This window comes from Lactuca serriola, chromosome 3 (genome assembly GCF_051521515.1).
Source record: "Lactuca serriola cultivar US96UC23 chromosome 3, Lser_US96UC23_V15, whole genome shotgun sequence".
Classification (NCBI taxonomy): Eukaryota; Viridiplantae; Streptophyta; class Magnoliopsida; order Asterales; family Asteraceae; genus Lactuca; species Lactuca serriola.
Window position 1 is genome coordinate 230690214 of NC_136410.1, and position 21846 is coordinate 230712059.

The following is a 21846-nucleotide window of genomic DNA, read 5'->3' on the forward strand; positions in this document are numbered from 1 at the left end:
GACGCTGTCAAACTCTGATCTAATCAATCTTGTCCTTTAGATAAGGGATCGTACAGTCCTCTGTTAGATATCATGCTGACAATCCTATGGAATGGTTAGTCAAGCATTTAGGTTTCTCGATCTCTGATTTATTTGACATAGAACTTAATCGAACACATCAATTCAGTTCTGACCGGGCCCAGTACATAAGTCAAATCAAATCATCGAGCGACCGAGATATCGCTTTTACCTTCTTAGATAAAAGTTACAGATAAACTTCGACTTATATGCATTTACTTATTCAATAATCAACTATACACAACAATGTGTTTTATAACATTGAGTTACCAATGCGTTTTCGCATTATCAATGTACAATCAATTAGCAAATAACAAACCATATATCTAGGTTTTAAGACTATATGATATTATCGTCTCACGATCACCCTTTTATATCATATTCCATAAGGTGATTCCAGCAAGCGCGGGTTTGTTCCAATGCTCAAAACCAGTTCATAAGCACTCATGAATGTCGTAGCAACCCTTTGCTATGTCTAATACCATTTAGACAATCTACGCACCAATTCATGACAATCTTCATTCATATCTACTTCCAACACATGAACGATTGTGGACCATTTGAATAATTCGATTATTCCTAATAAACTCAATTATTCTGGAAGTCAAAACATGCAAAGTGAAACAATAGCTAAACAATTAACATAAGATAGTAACATTACTCATAAATAAAACTCCTTTATTTAATCATCAAATGTTAATTACATTTATCTATTACACGTTTCTAATACTATCTAATATATGCTAATATCATCCTTCAGCCCAATACTCCTAGCATGCTGCAAGTGCTTAACCCTACTCAGTCCCTTCGTAAGCGGATCTGCTGGGTTATCTTCTGATGATATCCTCTTCACTACGAGTTGTCTTTCTTCTACACGATGTCTAATGAAGTGATATTTTCTGTCGATATGTCGTGATCTACCATGATCCCTCGGTTCCTTGGTCAAGGCAACCACTCCTTCGTTATCACAAAAAATCTCTATGGGCTCCTTTATGGCAGGTACAACTCCAAGATCACCGATGAAGTTCTTCAGCCATATTGCCTCCTTCGACGCTTCGCTCACTGCAATGTACTCTGATTCTCACGTTGAATCAGCTACAGTTTCCTGCTTGGAACTTTTCCATGTCACTGCTCCTCCATTCAGGGTAAACACCTAGCCCGACTGCGAACGGTAGTTATCCCTGTCGGTCTGAAAGCTGGCGTCACTATACCCTCGCACCTTCAAGTCATCACTCCCTCCGAGGACTAAGAACCATTCCTTCGTCCTCCGAAGGTACTTAAGGATATTCTTGACCGCAATCCAATGTGCTCTGCCAGGATTCCCTTGATATCTGCTAACCATGCTCAAAGCGAAGGCTACATCAGGGCGAGTACAAGTCATAGCGTACATGATTGAGGCAACTGCGGAAGCGTATGGTACTCGGCTCATTTCTGCTATTTCAGCTTCGGTACTCGGACTTTGAGTCTTACTCAATTTGGCATTACTTTGTATCGGTAATTCTCCCTTCTTTGAGTTTTCCATACTAAAACGTTTTAGTACCTTCACTAAGTAAGTGTTCTGACTAAGACCAATTAGTCTCTTACTTCTTTCTCTTACTATCCTTATTCCCAAAATGTAAGAAGCCTCTCCGAGGTCCTTCATAGCGAAGCACTTCCCGAGCTAGGACTTAACCTCCTGCAGAGTCGGGATGTCGTTTCCTATGAGTAATATGTCATCGACATATAGAACGAGGAAGCTTACTATACTCCCACTGGCTTTGACATATACACAAGACTCATCTTCGCATCGTACAAATCCAAACTCTTTGACTTTCTCATCGAAGCAAAGATTCCATCTGCGAGACGCTTTCTTAAGTCCATAAATGGACTTCTCAAGCTTACACACTCTGTTCGGATGCTTTGGATCCACAAACCCTTCTGGCTGAGCCATGTAAACATCCTCAGCCAACTTTCCGTTAAGGAAAGCGGTCTTGACATCCATTTGCCAAATCTCATAATCATGAAATGCGGCAATAGCCAGCATCACTCTAATAGATTTTATCTTCGCAACTGGTGAGAAGGTCTCATCATAGTCAACTCCGGGAGTTTGAGTAAAGCCCTTCGCAACCAATCGCGCTTTATATGTGTGTACGTTTCCATCCACGTCGGTCTTCTTCTTGAAGATCCATTTGCACCCAACGGTCTTACGTCCGGGCACATAATCAACCAAATTCCAAACTTGGTTATCATACATGGATTGGATCTCGCTATCCATTGCCTCTTTCCATTTTGCAGACTCCGGGCCTGCCATGGCTTCCTTATAGCTATTAGGTTCATCAAGATTTATTAGTGTACCATCACTAATATACGTGTCCCCTTCGGTAGTAATATGAAAACCATAAAACTGGGGTAGAACTCTAACTCTATCGGAACGTCTAAGAGGTAAGGATTCGTCAATCGGTTCAACCGGAGTTTCCTCCTCGGGTTGAATGCCAGCGGTAGAGGTTCCTTCATCTATCGACTCTTGAATTTCTTCAAGCTCGATTTGCCTCCCACTGTCTCCTTGGCCTATGAGTTCTTGCTCTCGGAAAACTCCTCTCCTCGCAACAAAGACAACATTGTCCTTCGGTCTATAGAAGAGATATCCAAAAGATGTCTGCGGGTAGCCGATGAAAATACATCGCTCACTTCGAGGTTCGAGCTTGTCGTGAGTATCTCGTCTTACGAAAGCCTCGCAACCCCAAACCTTGATATGTGCCAACGAGGGAGCTTTCCCTGTCCACATCTCGTGAGGTGTTTTGGCAACCTTTTTAGTAGGGACTCGGTTAAGGATATAGGCGGCAGTCTCTAAGAGATACCCCCAAAAAGAGATAGGTAGTGAAGCATGACTCATCATAGAGCAAACCATATCCAATAAGGTTCGATTACGCCTTTCTGCCACACCATTCAACTGCGGTGTCCTAGGAGGCGTCAATTGTGAAACTATTCCACACTCCTTGAGATAATCGTGGAATTCAAGACTTAGGTACTCTCCTCCTCGATCGGATTGAAGCATCTTGATTTTCCTGCCCAATTGATTCTCCACTTCATTCTTGAACTCTTTGAACTTTTCAAAAGTTTCTGACTTTTTCTTGATTAAATAGATATACCCATATCTACTATAATCATCGGTAAAAGTCACGTAGAAGCGGTTCCCATCCTTCGTGGTTGATCTAAACGGTCCACATACAGCGGTATGTATTAAGTCCAATAGACCCTCACCCCTTTCACACGTACTCGTGAAGGGTGATTTAGTCATCTTTCCAAGTAAACAAGACTCGCATGTGTCATCTTCCCTAAGGTCGAACGACTCCAACACTCCATCCTTTTGGAGTTGGGCTATGCGTTTCTTGTTGACATGTCCAAGACGACAATGCCACAAGGATGCTTTATCCATACTAGTGGAAGAATCTATATTCGAAAACATCATTTCCTAAGTTATCAACAATCATAACAGTTTCATAAATTCCATTACATGGTATAGCTTCAAAGTAAAAGACACCATTTAGATAAGCCAAAATAGAACCATTCTCATTATTAAAAGAAAATCTAAAACCTTGTCTATATAAACCATGAAATGAAATGATGTTTCTAGCCATTTCTGGCAAATAGCAACAATTGTTCAAATCTAAACATAAATTATTCCTAAGCACTAAAGAATACACTCCAATCTTGATCACAGGCGACGATCTTCTGTTCCCTATGATTAGATTGATTCTTCCTTGCTCCACATCCCTACTTCTTCTTAGTCCCTACACATTAGAACAAATGTGGTAACCACAACCGGTATCAAGAACCCAAGAAATAGCATGATTAGAATCGTTAGATTTAATTTTATATATACCTGCGAAAGATGGCTTGATCTTTCCTTCCTTGATGGCTTGCAGGTACTCTGGGCAGCTTCTCTTCCAATGTCCTATCTTGTGGCAGTGGTGGCACTTTGCCTCCTTCGGGTTAGGGCAGGGCTTAGCGGGATCAACTTTGGTCCCACTAGAAGAGGCACCATCTCGGGCTTTAACCTTGCGATAGTTCTTAGATGAAGCCTTCCTCTTCTTTCCCTTTCCTTGACCAATAGCCAAGACAGGAGCAACGGGTGGATTGGGAGTTGGTGCAACAGACTTGTCTTTGAAGTTGCACTCAGCGACCCTCAAGAGACCTTGGAGTTTGCTTAGGGTGGCCTCCTCTTTGTTCATGTGGTAGGTCATCCTAAATTGATTATACATCGGAGGCAAATAGTGAAGCATCATGTCGATCGCCAAGTCTTCCCCAAAGTCAACATTTAACTTGCGAAGGCGGTCGACATACCTTTGCATCTTTTGCAGGTGCACGGTAAGAGATTCTCCATGACCCATCTTAGCGGAAATCATGTTAGTGAAAATCTCATAACGCTCTTGTCTCGCGTTTTGGTGGTATCTCTCCAATAAGTCTTGATGCATCTCATACGGGTACATGTCCTCGTAGGACTTTTGGAATTCGGAGTTCATGGTGGCTATCATGATGCAATGTACCTTCGTTGCATCTCGCTCATGAGTTTCAAAAGCGGTGATTTCTGCCGGAGTAGCAATATCAGGGTTGATTTTCTCGAGCTTCTCATCGAGGACATACTCCTTATCCTCATAGCGAGCAATGGTGCGAATGTATCTTATCCATTTGCTAAAGTTCGTTCCATCGAAGGTGACCTTTTGGCAAAGGCTCATCAACGTGAAAGAACTAGCAGCAGCGTTGTTTGCGTTCGACATTTACAAATAGAAAGGACAAAGATAGATTAGAATATGAATCCCTAATTATCACCCAATAAGAAAAATTAGGGCTAGGATCCAACAATAACATTTACATATTAGAAAAGGGATGTCGTAATCTAACATGCAAATAAATTGAAGGTAAGTGAATGACGATTCACTAATTCTCCACCATAAAACCTAACTATTAGTCCTAAATGTATAGGGAATTCCTAGGATCGAATGAGATTCATTGAAACTATTCAATGGCATGTTTAAATCTCGATATGCCCCTCTAGTTTGTGACTGGGATACCGAGGATCACAAAGCGGGTGTGAATTACCATGCAAATTCACATGGTGCCTTCATTGTAACGATCATCTATTCGATGTGCCGGTAAACCACACACGCTCCATCGAACTATGATAAACAATGAATCACCATTTGCCACCTTTGCTTAGAACCAATTAGTGTGTTGGTAAACCACACACGCTCCACTAACTTCTTAGCAAGGGTACAAAGTGTAATTTCATGGGATTGCATCAATTCACTTTTCCTAAAGTAACTAAGATTGGGAAATTTTAAAAAATTTGTAGTTACTTTATATTACTTATTATACTTTTAATGAGAGGATGAGGTTGCCCTATCCTACCCGTTCGGCTAGCGACCCTCCACCGATCAAGCAAGCGGTGGGTGTGAGTGTACACCCATTAAGCGCCATTTTATAGGCCGCAACCTTATACCCACTTTATAGATCGGCTTCGTGAATGAGGCCTACTAACGGTAAGACTAGCATTTAGTTATACATATATATATATATATATATTAATCTTGTAATATTATATTAGTATAGGGTTGTATTTTAAACATTTTAAAATCTAGGGTTTGAAATTTAAATTGTCTAAATTAAAACTTTTAATCACAAAATATAAATTTCAAAACTTAAGGACAAGTTTTAAACATTTAAAACATGGAGGATCAAATAACAAATAATTTCAATTAACAATTAATTTCCTAATTATCTATATTTGATTTATTCAAGATTTCTTGCAAGATAATTACCAAAATAATCAAAATAATTAATTAATTATCATATAAGGAAATTAAATATTTTATTAGTTGATAAATATCTTCAATTAGATCAAGATAATAGTCATATATATCAAAAAATCGGATTAGGGTTGATCTAATATGATTAAGGTAAGTTTCCATAAGATAATCATGAAGAAATCCCGAATCTGGCCATTCCTGACGCTTGGACTCACCGAGTGCACCAAGGGACTCGCCGAGTCAGGCCAACTCGCCGAGTCCACTTTGGAACTCGCCGAGTCCATGACTCAGAAACACAAAAATCGAATTTTTCAGTTTAGTTTCAGACAATTAAGCAACAATTTAATGAAAACCAAGCTAGTCTCTGATACCACTGATGGGTTTTAGCCATAAGAACTTTCCTATGTGCGCATGCAAAACCCTAATGCTTGGATCTAGGCTTTCTAATTAAACATGCTTTGAATCCAAGACTTCTAATGACTATTTAGGAATAAGTACAATGTTAAAACAGATCTATAATCATACCTCTGGATTCCTTGTTGATCTTGTTGTCTTGGAGCTTCTAGAGTCACAATTGTCACTCCTCTAATGGCTTACAAACACCAACTAGCAAGGAGGATGATTTGGGAGAGAGGAGAGGGGAGGAATTCGGCCAGGGTTCTCTTACTTTAGATCAAGTGCCGATTTCCCTTTGCCATAGGGTCTATTTATACTTGTAGACTCCTTAAGGGTTACAACCTAAACCCTAATTGGATAATCTTCTCTTAAGGCTATCCAAATCCATTCCTTAGATAACCTTGGACGATTTGAGCTATCCTTTAGCTTCTAGAATCCGTCCAATCCATATCTATATGGATTTACAGTCTAAAGTTTAACTATCAAACAATTGACAGTTTATACCCCATTATTTAATTAATCTCTTTAAGTCACCAAATTAATTCCAATTAATTCTATGACTTATATTAATCAAATAACAATATATTATGCTTTATATTATTCTCATAATATACTAATAATATTTACTCTCACTTAATAAATCATCCTATCAAGTTGCTATGGTGAAGGCAACCCAAAAGGACCATGCACAACCGGGTCAAATACTTGCCTAATATAGTTGCAGCCTTAGACACTATTCCAACAACTTCTCACCCCCAGTTTCTCGCGCAATCACCATGGACGAGGCACATCAAGGAATCCTTTACTACCAGGCCCTAGTGGCACACAGAGTGATCGAAGAAGACCCTGTGATGGGTCAAGAGGCAGCCCCCGGTGTTGGGCCCGAGGAGTACATGGAGACAGACTACGAGTTTGGAGAAACCGACGAGGTCATGAAGGAAGACAGGGACACTAATGAAGTCCCCAGCGAACCTCCTACCTCAAAGGTGTTGGGCCCGAGGAGTACATGGAGACAGACTACGAGTTTGGAGAAACCGACGAGGTCATGAAGGAAGACAGGGACACTAATGAAGTCCCCAGCGAACCTCCTACCTCAAAGGTGAGACAGGACCACCCCGCACCACCGAGGAACCCCATTGATAGGACTCGCTCCTTATAGGAGGAGGTTGCCACTCTTAAGCAACAACTAGTAGTAGTAGAGGCCCGAGCTGTACAGGCGAAGCACGAGAAGGACAAGGTCATCAGGGAGATTCCGGTGTTTGCTGGTGATTTCAGGGTAGTTTCTCCTGCAGAGATCATCAGCATTTGTCCATCCGCGCCTGAGTTCCTCGTTAGCGGGCAGTCTCTCTTGTAATGCCCAGTCTCGCCACAGCCATAGCAGGCCTGGTTTACTTCAACTCAAGGGATTTGGGAGATCGGTTGTGTCGGCGCCTTATAGAAACAGGTAGTGTGCCCCTACCTGCAGCAATTCAAGCACTGCATTTCACGACACACTCCGGTGTGGTGGTAGTTACACTTGCCACATTTCGGGAGGGTCTAGCATATCGACTGACAGATGCTGGAGTGGCAGGTGTTGTGGCGGCGTATACAGTAACCATTTGTTGCTCCTGTGGGGGTTCCTGTGTTGTTCGCTCCTTCCTCTATTTCCCCGACTTTCATTTATAGTCCTCTCCCTTTGATGGCTCGAGAACAGGGACCACCATGCCATGGCGGACTCCATGGTCAATGAATCATTGGGCCAGGTGTTTGGCACTATCAAAGGTTGTTGGTTTAGAAGACAGTACATCCCTCTGAATCGGGGAAGATAACCCCCAGATGTACTTTTCTATCTTCTTGCTCTCCGGGGTAAACATCCCGGGGCACAGTGCTGCCAGGTCGCTAAACCTGTCAGTGTAGGTCACTATGTCTGAGCCGACCATGGTATGCTCCCATAGCTCTTGTTCCAGCTTTTGAACTTCTCCTCTTAGGCAGTATTCTCCCAACATCATCTCTTTTAGGTTCTCCCAGCCTATTGAGTTAGCCACTGATAGGGTCAGTGACTTACCATGGTTATTCCACCATGTTAGGGCTCTGTCGGAGAAGGTGCAGGCAGCAAACTTCACTTTGCTCCCTTCTGGGAACCGATATATTTCGAAGACCGAATCTATTTTCTCGAACCATCACATCAGAGCAATGACTCCCCCATTTCCATTAAAGGATTTGGGTTTGCAGTTTATGAAGTCCTTATACGAACACTCCCGTGGGTGTCCGTGGGTAACTCTGGGGTTAGTTAAGTGGGTACCGCTACCAGATCCACTGGCACTACTTGCGAGAATGTGAGTTATAGTAGTTGTTATTGCGGCCGTTATCGCTGCTTGGAGAGCAGCAGGATCGAATTGTGGTGGTGGATTCTTTGTTGTGCTATTGACTACACACCTTACAGGTCTACTGCGAGGCATCTTTTTCTAAAAAGAATAAAAAGATGAGATGAAAATAAGTCCATATCAGCTATTATAAGTCGAAAGTTGAATGACTAAGTTATCCTAGTTTTGAGTGTTTCTGATTCTGACTCTCATAGGGTTATGGAAACAATTCATAAAGGAAGTCTATATAAAATAAACTTTATGAATCAGAAGTGGTTGTCCTCGAATGAATCACTGTGAATTGAATATCCGTTACTGGCTGCATGAAAAAGAAATAATCCTAACACATAGTGTGAGTAGTGTACTCACTAGCTCACAAAGTCATTTAAGGTTATTATTTATTAGTGTGATGCATAGGACGTTTTGGTTTCTTCGGCTGATCCTTCCTTGGAAAACTCTTTATGAACTTCTTCTTGTTCCTCCTTGATTTCTCTACTGACTGTTATGATGGAGTGGTTACATCTATTTGGGTTTGTCGTGCGAGAATCGAAGTGTCTAAAGAATATATTGGATTAAGTGAAACATTATGGGGTGATCCTTACCGGGTCCTCCTATAATTGCGCAGTGTACACAAGTAGTATATAATTTAAGATTAAATAGACCTTCGAATAAGTGATCCTACTCTAAAACCACAACCAAAAAAGGAACAGGAAGTAAGCATAGATCACAAATTCTAAGTCTATAGAATGTCAATTATATAAAACATTGGGAGTATACACTCCGAAATTATAGACCTACCAGAAGGGTCTTTAAATTATCACATAAGTTATTTATAGCGCCTAAAATAATCCTATAGTATTTTAATGTAATGAACTTGGTAAGTTTTAAACTTGTTTTTTTATCTTATAGTATCATAAAATACTCCTATAGTATTTTAACTTTATGTTCTAATCTAGAAATCCCTTGAGTAGAGTTAGGTAAGTTTTAAGACTGTTGCAACACCACATCACTCCCAAACACATGTTTGTCATATCACAAATAAATATAGTTCATCAGGCTATATTAATCCCATATATGATTACATAACTGTCCAGGTTTGACCATAGTGTCCAACCTTTCAATACTTATGTTTTGTTCTTCCTGTGATACTTGTTCTAGTATGTATATATGTATAAGCATGTATGTATACTTTTATAAAATGTTTTTATATATTTAAAATATACTTTTAGTCAGAGCACTTCGGCCCCATTGTATTTATAGTTGTATATATTTTATAGGTTGCTATAGTTGGTTCACTATAAACAATGCTCTGATACCATTCTGTCACACCCCCAAACCGGAACGGCGGAAACGTTCGGGGGCGGAGGACGTCATATGTAGTATCACAACACATGCATCATAGTACTCAAAGTAACAAACAACCATTGCATTAATATTAAAGTGTTTACAATGTATGTGATTCACAAAAGATTGACTCCAAAAGTAAATAACAAAACAAGACATGAAGCTACTATACTCCATCTTCTGAATCCCGGTGTGTGTACATGTCTACTAGTTTCATGATAATACAAGTTATTTTGAAAGAGTAGATCAGCATTTAAGCTGGTGAGTTCTTAAGTATTTTAGTGATGAAAAGTAAATTGTAAGTTCTTTAGAAAAATTCGCCTGTTCCTCTAGAAAATCCTGTATTTTCCGATGTGATGAATGATAAGTAAAAATGACTCTACAATTCCTTCTATGAGTACTAAGTGGATACAAGTTATCCCTAATGTATCCACCGAGGAATCATAAAGTTAGCATTATAGGCCCCCTTCTAACTGAATGTTCATGTTACTAGGAAGTTATGTGGCGTTGTTCTATTTGTTAGGAAGACTACTACAAGTAATGAAATCCTATACTCTAAACGCCTCAGTCGATACTGTTGTGAGTTTTATATATTGCTATGTTTTATTTATTATTGTCCGGTACTTTGTAGATGTACCCTTTTTAAATAAAACCCGATACTTTGTAGATGTACCCCATATATAACTCCGGTACTTTGTAGATGTACCCCATATATAACCTGGTACTTTGTAGATGTACCTCATATATATCCTTATACCTTGTATATTATCATATTTTGTTTTAAATAATGAGTTAATGATACGTTCCCTTCCTAGGTTACTGGGAGTGTAAAGTGTACGTTCGTGAATCATGATTTGTTCCTCTGTTCTAGAATATAGTATGTTCCTTCCTGTTCTTGTTAAAGTATGTTCCTTCCTGTTCTAGTTATAATATGAACTGAACCCCTAAACTATACCTTTATAGTTTACTAGTATGCTTGTTTGAACTATTACTGACTTGAAGAAAAGACTCAATTATCTACTGAGTTAAGCATGTACCTAAAAAACGGAGTTTTACAAACAACAAACTAACATATTTTTAAAAGAGTTTTTGAATTGATTTGATCACTTACAAAAACATAATAAATCCTTTAATGTGATGGTTATCACATAAGAAATCCTTTAATGTGATGGTTATCACAGGTAAATATTTACACAATATCATTGTGTTCAACTTGTATCCCCCCCCCCCCCCCCCCCGCGCCCTAAAAGCATTTAAAACATTTAAAAGATTGATTATAGGGGTATGAACTCACCTTATGTGGGTGATTCAATTGAAGATTCGAGTAAGGATGAGAAGTTCCACGAATGAAGTCCCAAGGCACAAACGAGTCCTAAATGACATATATTGATACATATAGGCATGTAATCAGTGAATCTAACTACAAAGGAGATTGGGAAACAACCTAGGATGCAAGAATAACTAACCAAAAGAGTGTTAGAAGCAAGTTATGAGGTTGAAGGGGTGTTTACGGCCCAAAAGAAGGATGGTTCACGGCCCAATGGAGTTCACAGACCAACTAGATGTTCATGACCCAACTTGATGAGTGGTTCACGGCCCACTTGATATTCACGGCCCAAATTATAAAGAACACTTGAAGATCTTGGTGTTTTAGTGAGTGTGTTGAAGATCCTAGTAAGCTTCTATGAAGTAGTAAAGGAAAGGGGTGTTTAGGAGTGAAAGATGGTGTTCTTGAACTATGATACTTGAGAGAGAATGGAGTGTTTGCGGCCAAGAGAAAAAGAAGTGAAGGAAAAGTGGCAAAAACTCATATATATGCTAAGGGTTCATGACCTAAGAGGGGTTCACGACCGTGAACATGGTCCTTGGCCGTGAACCTCACTTGTTGAGGTTTAATGGCTCAAATGTTGTTCTAGGCTCTTGGTTCTTACGTGGCTCACTTCCTAACAAGCAACCCTTATGTATATTAGGCTCAAAACTCATTAAAATGACCCTTAATAAAGATAAAAGGTAACAGAAACAAGTTTGACTTTTGATTGATTGAATTGACTTTACAAGATAGAAATTTATGGGTTGTCACATCATCCCCCCGTTAGATGGAATTTCGTCCCGAAATTAGCTTTCTTAGCATCACTCCTGGGGTCGTGCTCCTCTGAATGGCAGAATACCCACTCATAGACCTGGGCAACTTTGCCCTGCCGTTCATGATAAGATTCATACTTGGTCCATCTATCATTACCTCGTGTACACGAGTCGTATATAATTAAGATTAGTAAGACAGTCGGGTGTGTGACTCTGCCCCAGGTCCACAACCAAACAAGGAATAGGAGATAAGGCGGAAACACACATACTAAATATGCATAATCATAATTATATACTGTCACACCCCAAAACCATGAACGGCGGAAACGTTCTAGGGCGGAGGACGTCATGTACAGTATCACAACAATGAAAAGTAGTAAACAAGAAACAACATCATCCATTGCATTAATAATATAATTTTAATACAAGTGTGTTCTATCAAATTATAATAGACACTAAAGTATAAATCAAAAATGAAAGATGAGTCTTGAACGAGCACCATCTTCTCTAAACCTTGCACTGGTACCTGTCTACTGTTGACCTGAGGATACAAGTTATTTTGAAAGAGAGTATCAGCTTTAAAGCTGGTGAGATCATAAGTATTTTAGTGTCTTAATTTGTATGTAAGTATTTGTACGTATATGAAATGTAAGTATTTGTATGTATATGAACTGTAAGTATTTGAAAACGTTTTGAACATCCTAGAAAACCATATGTTTCCTACTAAAAGTATCCTTCTACCAAGGCATCTAGTATCTGTGTGTGTCTCTTGTAGGAGTGTGTATTTTCCTAAATCCGACTATCATTATTCAAAATATAGCATCTACATTACCGTGCATCGTGTGAATGTTCACGAAGTGAATGTAATGGGAAAATGAAATAGTATTATGGTGTAGTATCAAATAACTAAAATCGTACTAATTACCTTTAACCTATTGTAATCTCGTAAGTACTGTAGTATTTGTAATAAGTGACTACTTTTGTACTAATATTGACTTATTTGAGGGATAAGGCATAATGTGATGGCTAGATCCCAGGCTAGAAGCTCCCCTGTCAAAGAGATTTTGGGACCCATACACGACCCCTTCATGTTTGCAAGCCGTGAACATCCACATTACTATGATCATGTATACCCAATATAACTATCACAATGCGTTGTGATTCATTGGTATAGTTAGATCTTGAAATCGTTCCATGTTATAGCACCTAGTGATGTCTGTCGTATTATCGTATATGTAAACGCACTCATGTAAACGTACTCATGTAAGCGTAATCATCTAAACATAATCATGTAAACGTAGTTATCTAAACGTAATCATGTAATAGTATAGTAGTATATTGTAATGTTCTGCGTGTGCTAGTTGTAACGTGTGTTCTCTCTCTATCTAGCATGTATAGTAATGTACTGTGTGTACTAGCTGTAATGTGTGTTCTCTCTCTATCTAGCATGTATAGACTCATGAATGAACTGACTCGTGGTATGATTCCGCATTCTAGTAAACGTATTAGTATCTTCCTAAACTACCCATATGGTAGCTTACTAGTAATATAACTAGTACGTATGAACATGGAAGTATACCCTTGCTACCCAAGGGTATTGAACTGACTGGAAGAACCTTTATGACTATATATGTACACACGATACATAACTAATATTTAAACGACCTTCGTACGGATACCTGGTACCTTACCAGACCACATCCCAACGGGGAAAGGAAATAAAGCGACTAGCCTTCCTAAGTCCTTTAAACATTTCTTATATAACTATACATACATAGGCATGCAATTGACAATATAAAAGCATAAAATAAGTTTTGTAACACCTTTGAACTTGATTACTATCTAAGAAAAGGTCGACTTGATGTCAGCCTATAAAACGGGTTGAAAGTATTTGTTTGATAAAACAGCTTAAGTATAAAGAAACATTTGTTTGAAACACAATTGTAAATGAGTTTGAAATGAAACATACAGTGTATAATGAACAGTTGAATAAGGAGTTTTAAACATATAAAACGTTTATGAAAATCATTTGAAGAAAATTGTTTGGTAAAACAGCTAATGAGTAGTAAATCATTTGAATGCTGCTTATTAATCACATGTGATTGATATAATAACTGGCATGATTCTACTTGTATCCCCCCCCATAAAAACATTTAAAAACATTTACAAAATTGATTAAGGGGTATGAACTCACCTGTAGTGAGTGGTACGGATGAACTGAAGATGTAGCATTGCTAGGTGTCAAGTGAAGTCTTGAACACACTCTATGATCCTAGTTAACATATAATATCACATATATGTATCAAATTAGTCTTAAGCTACTAATAAACAAATTCAAGACACCCTAGGACATGTTAAAAACCTTTAACAAGTGTTATAAGCCTCAAGGATTGCATCTAAGTGTTGTAGGGAAAAGCTAGTGTGTGTAGGGTTCAAGGAAAACTCCCTAATGGAGTTCACGACCCTAAGGACATCAACAAATGAGTTTACGGTCGTAAGCTCATACTTACTTGACCATTTGATGTTTTGAGGCTTTACAAGACCCTAAGAAGCATTTCTACTTAATGGCAAAGTCTTTTGGAAGAGATTAGGGCACCTTTCAACTCCTTTGAGGAGTTCACGGTCCTAGAACCAATTCCCTTAGAGATTACGGTCGTAATCTCTCATGGAAATGGTGTTTTTGGTGTTTTCAAGTCCCTAACTTAACTAGGAATGAATCTAGGCTAATGTCAAAGGCTTATGAAGAGTTAAAGCACACTTTGGCACCCTTGATTGGGGTTCACGGTCCAAGAACTTTTTGGGCCATGAACTCCTTACTCTTGGTGTTCTTGGGGTGTTTTCTAGTCCTACATACATTAGGGTACGAGTCTAGGCTAGTTTTATTGCAAAAGGAAGGGACTAGGGCACTCTTTTGTCCCTTAAAGAAGGGTTTACGGTCCAAGATGTTCTTGGGCCGTAAACTCTTTGATCTCGTGGGTTTCTTATGATTTCTTGGTTACTAGACACATATAAAGCCCTATAATACACTTAGATAGAAGTACTCACAATTTGGGACGAAAGGCCAAAGATCCGTGAGAGAGAATTTGGCTTTTCTCTAGTTGGAAATGGAACAAATGAATAAATATGGCTAAGGACCATATATATACCCCTAGGGTTTTTGACAGAAAATATTTTATTCAGGCAGTGAACTCTAATATCATAGAGTTTTGGAATAACAGAGTTGCACAATACCCTAGTGTATCCTCTCTCCTGATATCTCTTTAAGTGTAAATCTTGAAATACTCAAACTTATACCAAAAGTCTGAAAATTTATTGCAACTGTTCTAACTTCTATTGACTTGATATTGATTGTACAGAATAGAATTTTCGGGTTGTCACATATACCACCCTCGCGCATACACTTAATAGTAATAGGTGGGTTGTATTCGTCCTTAGCCTCTATGCTTGAACTTGATCTGTTGGACGAGTGGTAGTTCGGGAAGGTCTGCCGAGTATACGGTGGCAAGGTTTCGGAGGGAAAGGTACTCCTCGCATGAGTACTTCAAGGTTTAGAAAACAAGAGACAATATTGAGGTCTGGGTCGAGTTGTCGTTACGAATGACGAAGGTTTCATTAATTTGTCGGTTAAGGCGTTGGATTTTCGAAACACATGAACTTGGTATGGTGAGGACCATGCCAATCCATGACGAATGATGACAACGGACTCTTTACAAAAACAAATGTTAGGCCGATTTGAAAGAAACGTTTGTTATACGACGGTGTATCCCGAGTGTGCTCGACAATGTATTCTGTGAAGACTTTCTAGTGCTTTCAGTTTTCTCCTTGATAAAACCGCTGCCAAAAATCGTACTGCGATGAGCGAGTACTAATAGTGAAAGTGTTTTGATAACTAGTGTCGATACTTTATATTATGATCCTCCTCGGTATCTCTATAATCGCTTGGCACATACAAGTTATGTGTAATTAAGATGACTAAGACGGTCGACTGAGTGACTCTGCCCTAAATCCACAACCAAACAAGGAACAAGAAATAAGGCGGAATCACTCACTCTAAGTCCGCACAATCTTAGCTATGCATAACCCTGATGTATAACTAAGCCATCATAGCTCACCTATACGGATCTTTAGTTCTCTTATGAATGTTGTGACTTGTGCAGACGAGTGAGTTATTATAATTACTTTTAATATCCCTAATTTTAATCTTATATTAAATATAAATTAAATTTCTTAAGTAATTGTTTTATTTTGAAGACGTACCGTTGTTTGCTGGTGATTCCGGGGTAGTTTCTCCTGCGGTGATCATCAGAATTCGTCCATCCACGCCTAAGTTCCTCGTTATCGGGCGGTCCCTCTTGTAGTGCCCAGTCTTGCCACAGCCATAGTAGGCTGGGTTTACTTCAACTCTGGGGATTTGGGAGATCGGTTGTGTCGGTGCCCTGCAGAAACAGGCAGTGTGCCCCTTCCTGCTGCAATTTAAGCACTGTGTTTCCCGACACACTCCGGTGTGGTGGTAGTTACACTTGCCATATTTCGAGAGGCTTCCAGCATATCGACTGACAGATGCTGGAGTGGCAGGTGTTGCGGCGGCGTATACAGTAACCATTTGTTGCTCCTACAGGGTTCCTGTGTTGTTCGCTCCTTCCTCTTTTTCCCCGACTTTCATTTATAGTCCTCTCCCTTTGATGGCTCGGGAACGGGGACCACCACGCCATGACGGACTCCATGGTCAATGAGTCGCTGGGCCAGGCGTTTGGCGCTATCGAAGGTTGTTGGTTTAGAAGACAGTACATCCCCCTGAATCGGGGTAAATAACCCTAGATGTACTTTTCTATCTTCTTGCTCTCCGGGGTAACCATCACAGGGCACAATGCTGCCAGGTCGCTAAACATGTCAGTGTAGGTCATTATGTCTGAGCTGACCATGGTATGCTCCCATAGCTCTTGTTCTAGCTTTTGAACTTCGCCTCTTGGACAATATTCTTCCAACATCATCTCTTTTAGGTTCTCCCAGCCTATCGAGTTAGCCATTGATAGGGTCAATGACTTAACATGGCTATTCCACCATGCAAGACCCCCGCTTATGACTTTCCCTTTTCTACCTTTCAACCCAAAACACAATTCAAAGGTTAAGATATCGCATCCATCATTGCCTCCATCCAAAGGTCTAAACATTACCTCCTTAAGGCCCAGAGCCTTTACACAATTGACTTCCGACACACGGCCTTGAAATAAGAAATGACAAGAAACAGAATATTACAAAAAAAGAAAATCGGGAGGGCAAAATAGTCTTTTCAAGTTTATTCAAATTTTCGAGGGACCAATTCCGCATCGAAGTTTCAGTTTTGGACCATCCGTGTGTGAAAAAGAATTGGCCCGAAACTGCACTTTTGGTAAACTGCAGGGACCAATTTTGCGATTTCAATCCCTATAGTTTATAACAATTTTGGTCCTTGTAGTTTATTTTAGATGACTATAGTTTCAGTCCCTATATTTTTTAATTTGTATTAATTACAATTTTGGTCATGTAGTTTTTTGTTTCAACAACTACAGATATGTTCATGTAGTTTTTAATTTTAATAATTACAGTAACGCTATTATAAAAATGGTCCTTATGTAATAGCAATATTACACAAATGATACCTGTGTAATAATGACATTATAGAAATGGTTTCTTTGTAAGAAATATTTATAGCAATGGTCCTGATTTAATAACGAAATTACAAAAATAGTTTTCTTGAAGAGAGCATTACATAAATGGTGCTGAAATATCTTGTACTTAGAGTGCAATTTTTTAAAAATATTTTGCTTATTTATGTAATGTTCCAGGATTATTGAGTAACATAATACCAATCTTAGCGCAGATGTTTTGAGAAACCTTCAGCCCATTTTACATGTTCTACTTTAGTTCTAGATGATTCAATTTTTGCATCTTTCCCTTAATTGCACATAAACATCATTTTAAACACACAAACCCATATTCTATCCTAATACACTCAATTTAACACATTTCTAGGGTTGTGTTGTAACATTCCTAAACCTAGTGATATTAATTTTTTCCTCTATCTTCTTTCTCCATTACATACGACATTTTTGTTCCATTGTCATGTAAAACGTGTCACATTACAATTTTACTATTGTAATTTCTACTCAAAAGAAAACTGTTATAACCTACAAACTACCAAACATCAACATATGTGGTTTCTTGAATCTCTTAAAGAAAAACAAAATTCATGAACAAAAAAAAAATAAGCACAACACACTATATGTTACGAATCAAAAACAATTCATCGCTATGGCATCGACTTCTTAACCATTACATACATAGCAACACGTGGACTTTTATAATCCGGATGCCAACCTTCTTGATCTACACGCCCAATGATGAAATCCTCCATTGCTACTTCCATGAAGTATTCAAGGATAGCATCTGTAATGTGTAAATTCATATATCTTTAATGTGTAAATTCAAACACAAAGTGTGAAAATAGAAATAATGTTATTACCATTTCGAAGTTCTCCAGACAAAATAATTGTTGTTTGGGTCCCACTGAGTTCTAATAGGGTGTCTAACAAATCTGTTACTGCTTCTTCACTATAGATCACATCTGATCCTATCACTGTATTCATAAAACAACAGCCATGTCAGCAAACATGTTATACATGTGAGTATGCTTATCCTATGTGGCATCAAATTTGTAGATTGCTATGTAAGGAAAGAGATGTTACCAAAATCAGGTAAAGGTTCCACCAATGCTGAGTCAGCATGATCTCCCCATGTAAGCTCATTAACTGTTGCACAACCTCTCACATCTCCATATAAATTATCTTCAACATTCTTTTTTAGAAGCCTTAGTCTATCTGGCATATCTGTAAGAATAACTTGAGAACCTAAAAGAGCTGCAATACATCTGAAAACACAATCACATTCAAAAAGGGCAAATCTACTTTCATTTATTTTTGTATTATTGAATCCAATTTTCATTTCTTTCTATTATAGCCTTTTTTGTTTTCAATTGTTTTTCTTATTAAGGCATTGTACTTTAAAAAAATATATCTGATTATAGCATTATACATTCAATGTTTTGTTAAATCTTATTAAGACATTATACTTTGAAAAATCAACGCAATTGTAATTGGTTAAAGAGGGTTGATCTCAAAAAAGACCTTATATTTTGTGTTTTTTGCAGATTAAACCTCAACTTTTTCTTTGCCAAAAAAAGACCTTGTATTTTTTCATTTTTTCCGTTCCGCCCCTTTAGTCATTTTTTTTTCCAAAAAAAAATTGTAAAACGTGAGGGTTTTTTCGAGAAAAACTAAAAAAGTTGAGGGTTTATTTGGAAGCATTTTTAAGGTTGAGGGTTTCTTTTTGGGGGAAAATACAAAGTTGAGGGCGTTTTCGGAAAAAATGAAAAAAAAAAATAAATAAATACAAAGTTAAGGGTTTTTCGAGAAAAAAGAATGTATCGTGTCATCTTTATTTTTTTCATGAAAAAGACCTTATATTTTTTTCATTTTTCCCGAAAAAACCATTAACTTTGTCTTTTTTTCCGAAAAGAACCCTCAACCTTCTAAATGTTTCCAAATAAATCCTCAACTTTTTTAGATTTTCCTGATAAAACACTCACATTTTACAACTTTTTTTTGGAGACAAATGACTAAAAGGGTCAGAATGGAAAAAATGAAAAAACACAAGGTCTTTCATGAAAAAAAAAATAAAGTCAAGGTTTAATCTGGAAAAAAAAAAAAACACAAAATAAAAGGTCTTTTATGAGATTACCCTACATCTTATTAAGACATTATACTTTGAAAAATCAACACGATTGTAATTGGTTAAAAATTACTACATTTGGGTAGCTTTTTCAAGGGTAAATGGCACAAAAGACACTATGTATTCACTTTTTTCAATTATGACACTGCATTTTCCAATTTTTGTTCTATGTTTTCACTTTTTATTTATTTATTTATTTTAACATCGTATTTTCCAACTCTGAAGACAAACTGAGAGGATCCTAGTGAAATGGTGAAAAATTGAACAATACTGGAAAATATGATGTTAGAACAAAAAATAATGCAGTGTCAAAATTGAAAAAAGTGAAAACATAGTGTCTTTTGTGTCATTTACACATTTTTCAATGTATAATGTTATAATAGACAAAAGAATATAATAAAAAAAAATGAACAAAAGTATGTTGCTATTTCTTACCCAACTAAGCCACATCCTGCACCTAATTCAACAACCTTCTTGCCTTGAAGAACAAGTAATCCTGTTTCCACTGCATTCTCCAAAAATTTCCCTAAAACAATTCCACTGTCCCACATAACTGATCCAGTTACTCCAGGAACACCCTGAAATTATATATACCAATCAGTGTAACAAAAGATCAAGTAGTTATTGTGAGAATCGAAATATTTGAGTTACAGGTAAATTATAACATTTGACTCCAAAATTACATAATAAGAGAATGGTACATAGTATTATAAGTTATGACCAAATAAAGGGTTTTAGGGTTTAGGGTTTTAGGTTGAAAGTTAGGGAAGATATTTAAATTCTTATGAACCATCAGGAATTGTTTCAATTTTCTGAACAAATCCATAGTTCGAAATAGATAAAATCATATGAATGATGTAAGAGATTGTAATTGAGATCAAGATCCAGGAGCAACTGACCAGTGAAGAAGGGGACTGAGAAATGGAGAGACAACGTCCGCAAGCATCGAGGGAGAGGTTGAGAGAAGACTGAGCGACGAAAGCATTGGGTTTAGAGAACGTTGGCTGTTGAAGTCCCCAAAGCAACATCATCTCATCGGAGGGATCTCCTCTCACCATTCGAACTTTTCCTTTGTAAGATCCTAACCCTATCACCGTTTCTTCCTCTTCTTCTTCGTCTTCCGTTGGGTTGACTTCTTCTTCACATTCAGCGCCTGACATTTACCTCAGGTGGATGCCTTCTATGCTTTTATGAACACTTGAACAAACCACTCATCAAAGGCTCAAAGCAGCTGTCTCAAATGGTCTGTCACTCCTTCAACAAACTCTCCAAAACCGTATACATCTCTCCTGTGGATTTTAGTTGTATAATTTGATATAAAAGATAATTATATGATTTTTTTTTATCTTCTTTAAACATTAAAATATGTTCACTATAATTTTTTAATATAATATTTATTCTTAATAAACTTTCAAAATATCATTCACATAATCACATAATAACATATCATGGGCCTTGCCCGCTTCATCGGGCCCCGTCCGGCATTGAGCAAAGTTCGGTATATATATAAACATATCTACAAATACATATAAATAATCACATAACATAAATATATAAACATTCATGTTGGGTTAATCGGATTCAAGTCTAGTTTTAGGAAAGTTCCTTTTATTAATTCTCAGTTTTAGATTAGGAGTCAAAGTGTTTTATTTTATTATTTTAGAAGTTTGAGTAGTTTTCAATTTCTTTAGTATAAATATAGGACGTGTCTTTTCTTAATTGTATTCAGAATTTAGTTTAGCTTATTAATAAAGCTTTGACAGCAAGTAACTTCCGTTGTTTGATTACCTTTAGTCTTACACTTGGTATCAGAGCGAGGTGAAGACGTTGCCGGTTTGAGAGTCGGTTTCAAGAAAACCGTAGCCTTTCGCTGTGGGGCAGACGCAGCGGGGACCGGGTTCGGTTTAAGGGGGTGTGATTCGAGGTTGATTACAAAGCAACCCCGGTTTCTTATCGGGCTTGTGAGAGACTAACCGGAGGCGCGGAGTAAACGAACGGGAAGACGTTAAAGCGGGAGACTTTGAATCGGTTCGTTTTGCGGGTGACAGAAGACGGTAAAGGTGGTTGTGACC

General features: G+C 38.1%; 1 protein-coding gene across 1 annotated transcript; it reads right to left on the reverse strand.

Moving 5' to 3' along the window:
* Positions 1-18199: 18199 nt before the first annotated feature.
* Positions 18200-21070, reverse strand: LOC145093671 (S-adenosyl-L-methionine-dependent methyltransferases superfamily protein). The gene is made up of 5 exons (XM_079031883.1): positions 20674-21070; positions 20210-20352; positions 18733-18914; positions 18510-18623; positions 18200-18433 (listed from the first exon to the last, which is right to left on the reverse strand). The coding sequence occupies exons 1-5, from the start codon at positions 20932-20934 to the stop codon at positions 18297-18299; spliced, it is 837 nt and encodes a 278-aa protein (XP_078888009.1). The 5' UTR covers positions 20935-21070; the 3' UTR covers positions 18200-18296.
* Positions 21071-21846: the final 776 nt, after the last annotated feature.

Excerpts from the sequence above, each read along its gene's own strand:
- LOC145093671 (XM_079031883.1), bottom strand. The coding sequence starts at position 20,934 with ATGTCAGGCGCTGAATGTGAAGAAGAAGTCAACCCAACGGAAGACGAA. Across the intron at positions 20,353-20,673 it reads CTCAGTCCCCTTCTTCACTG|GGTGTTCCTGGAGTAACTGG; the intron begins GTCAGTTGCTCC and ends ATATAATTTCAG. Across the intron at positions 18,915-20,209 it reads GCAGGATGTGGCTTAGTTGG|ATGTATTGCAGCTCTTTTAG; the intron begins GTAAGAAATAGC and ends TTGTGTTTTCAG.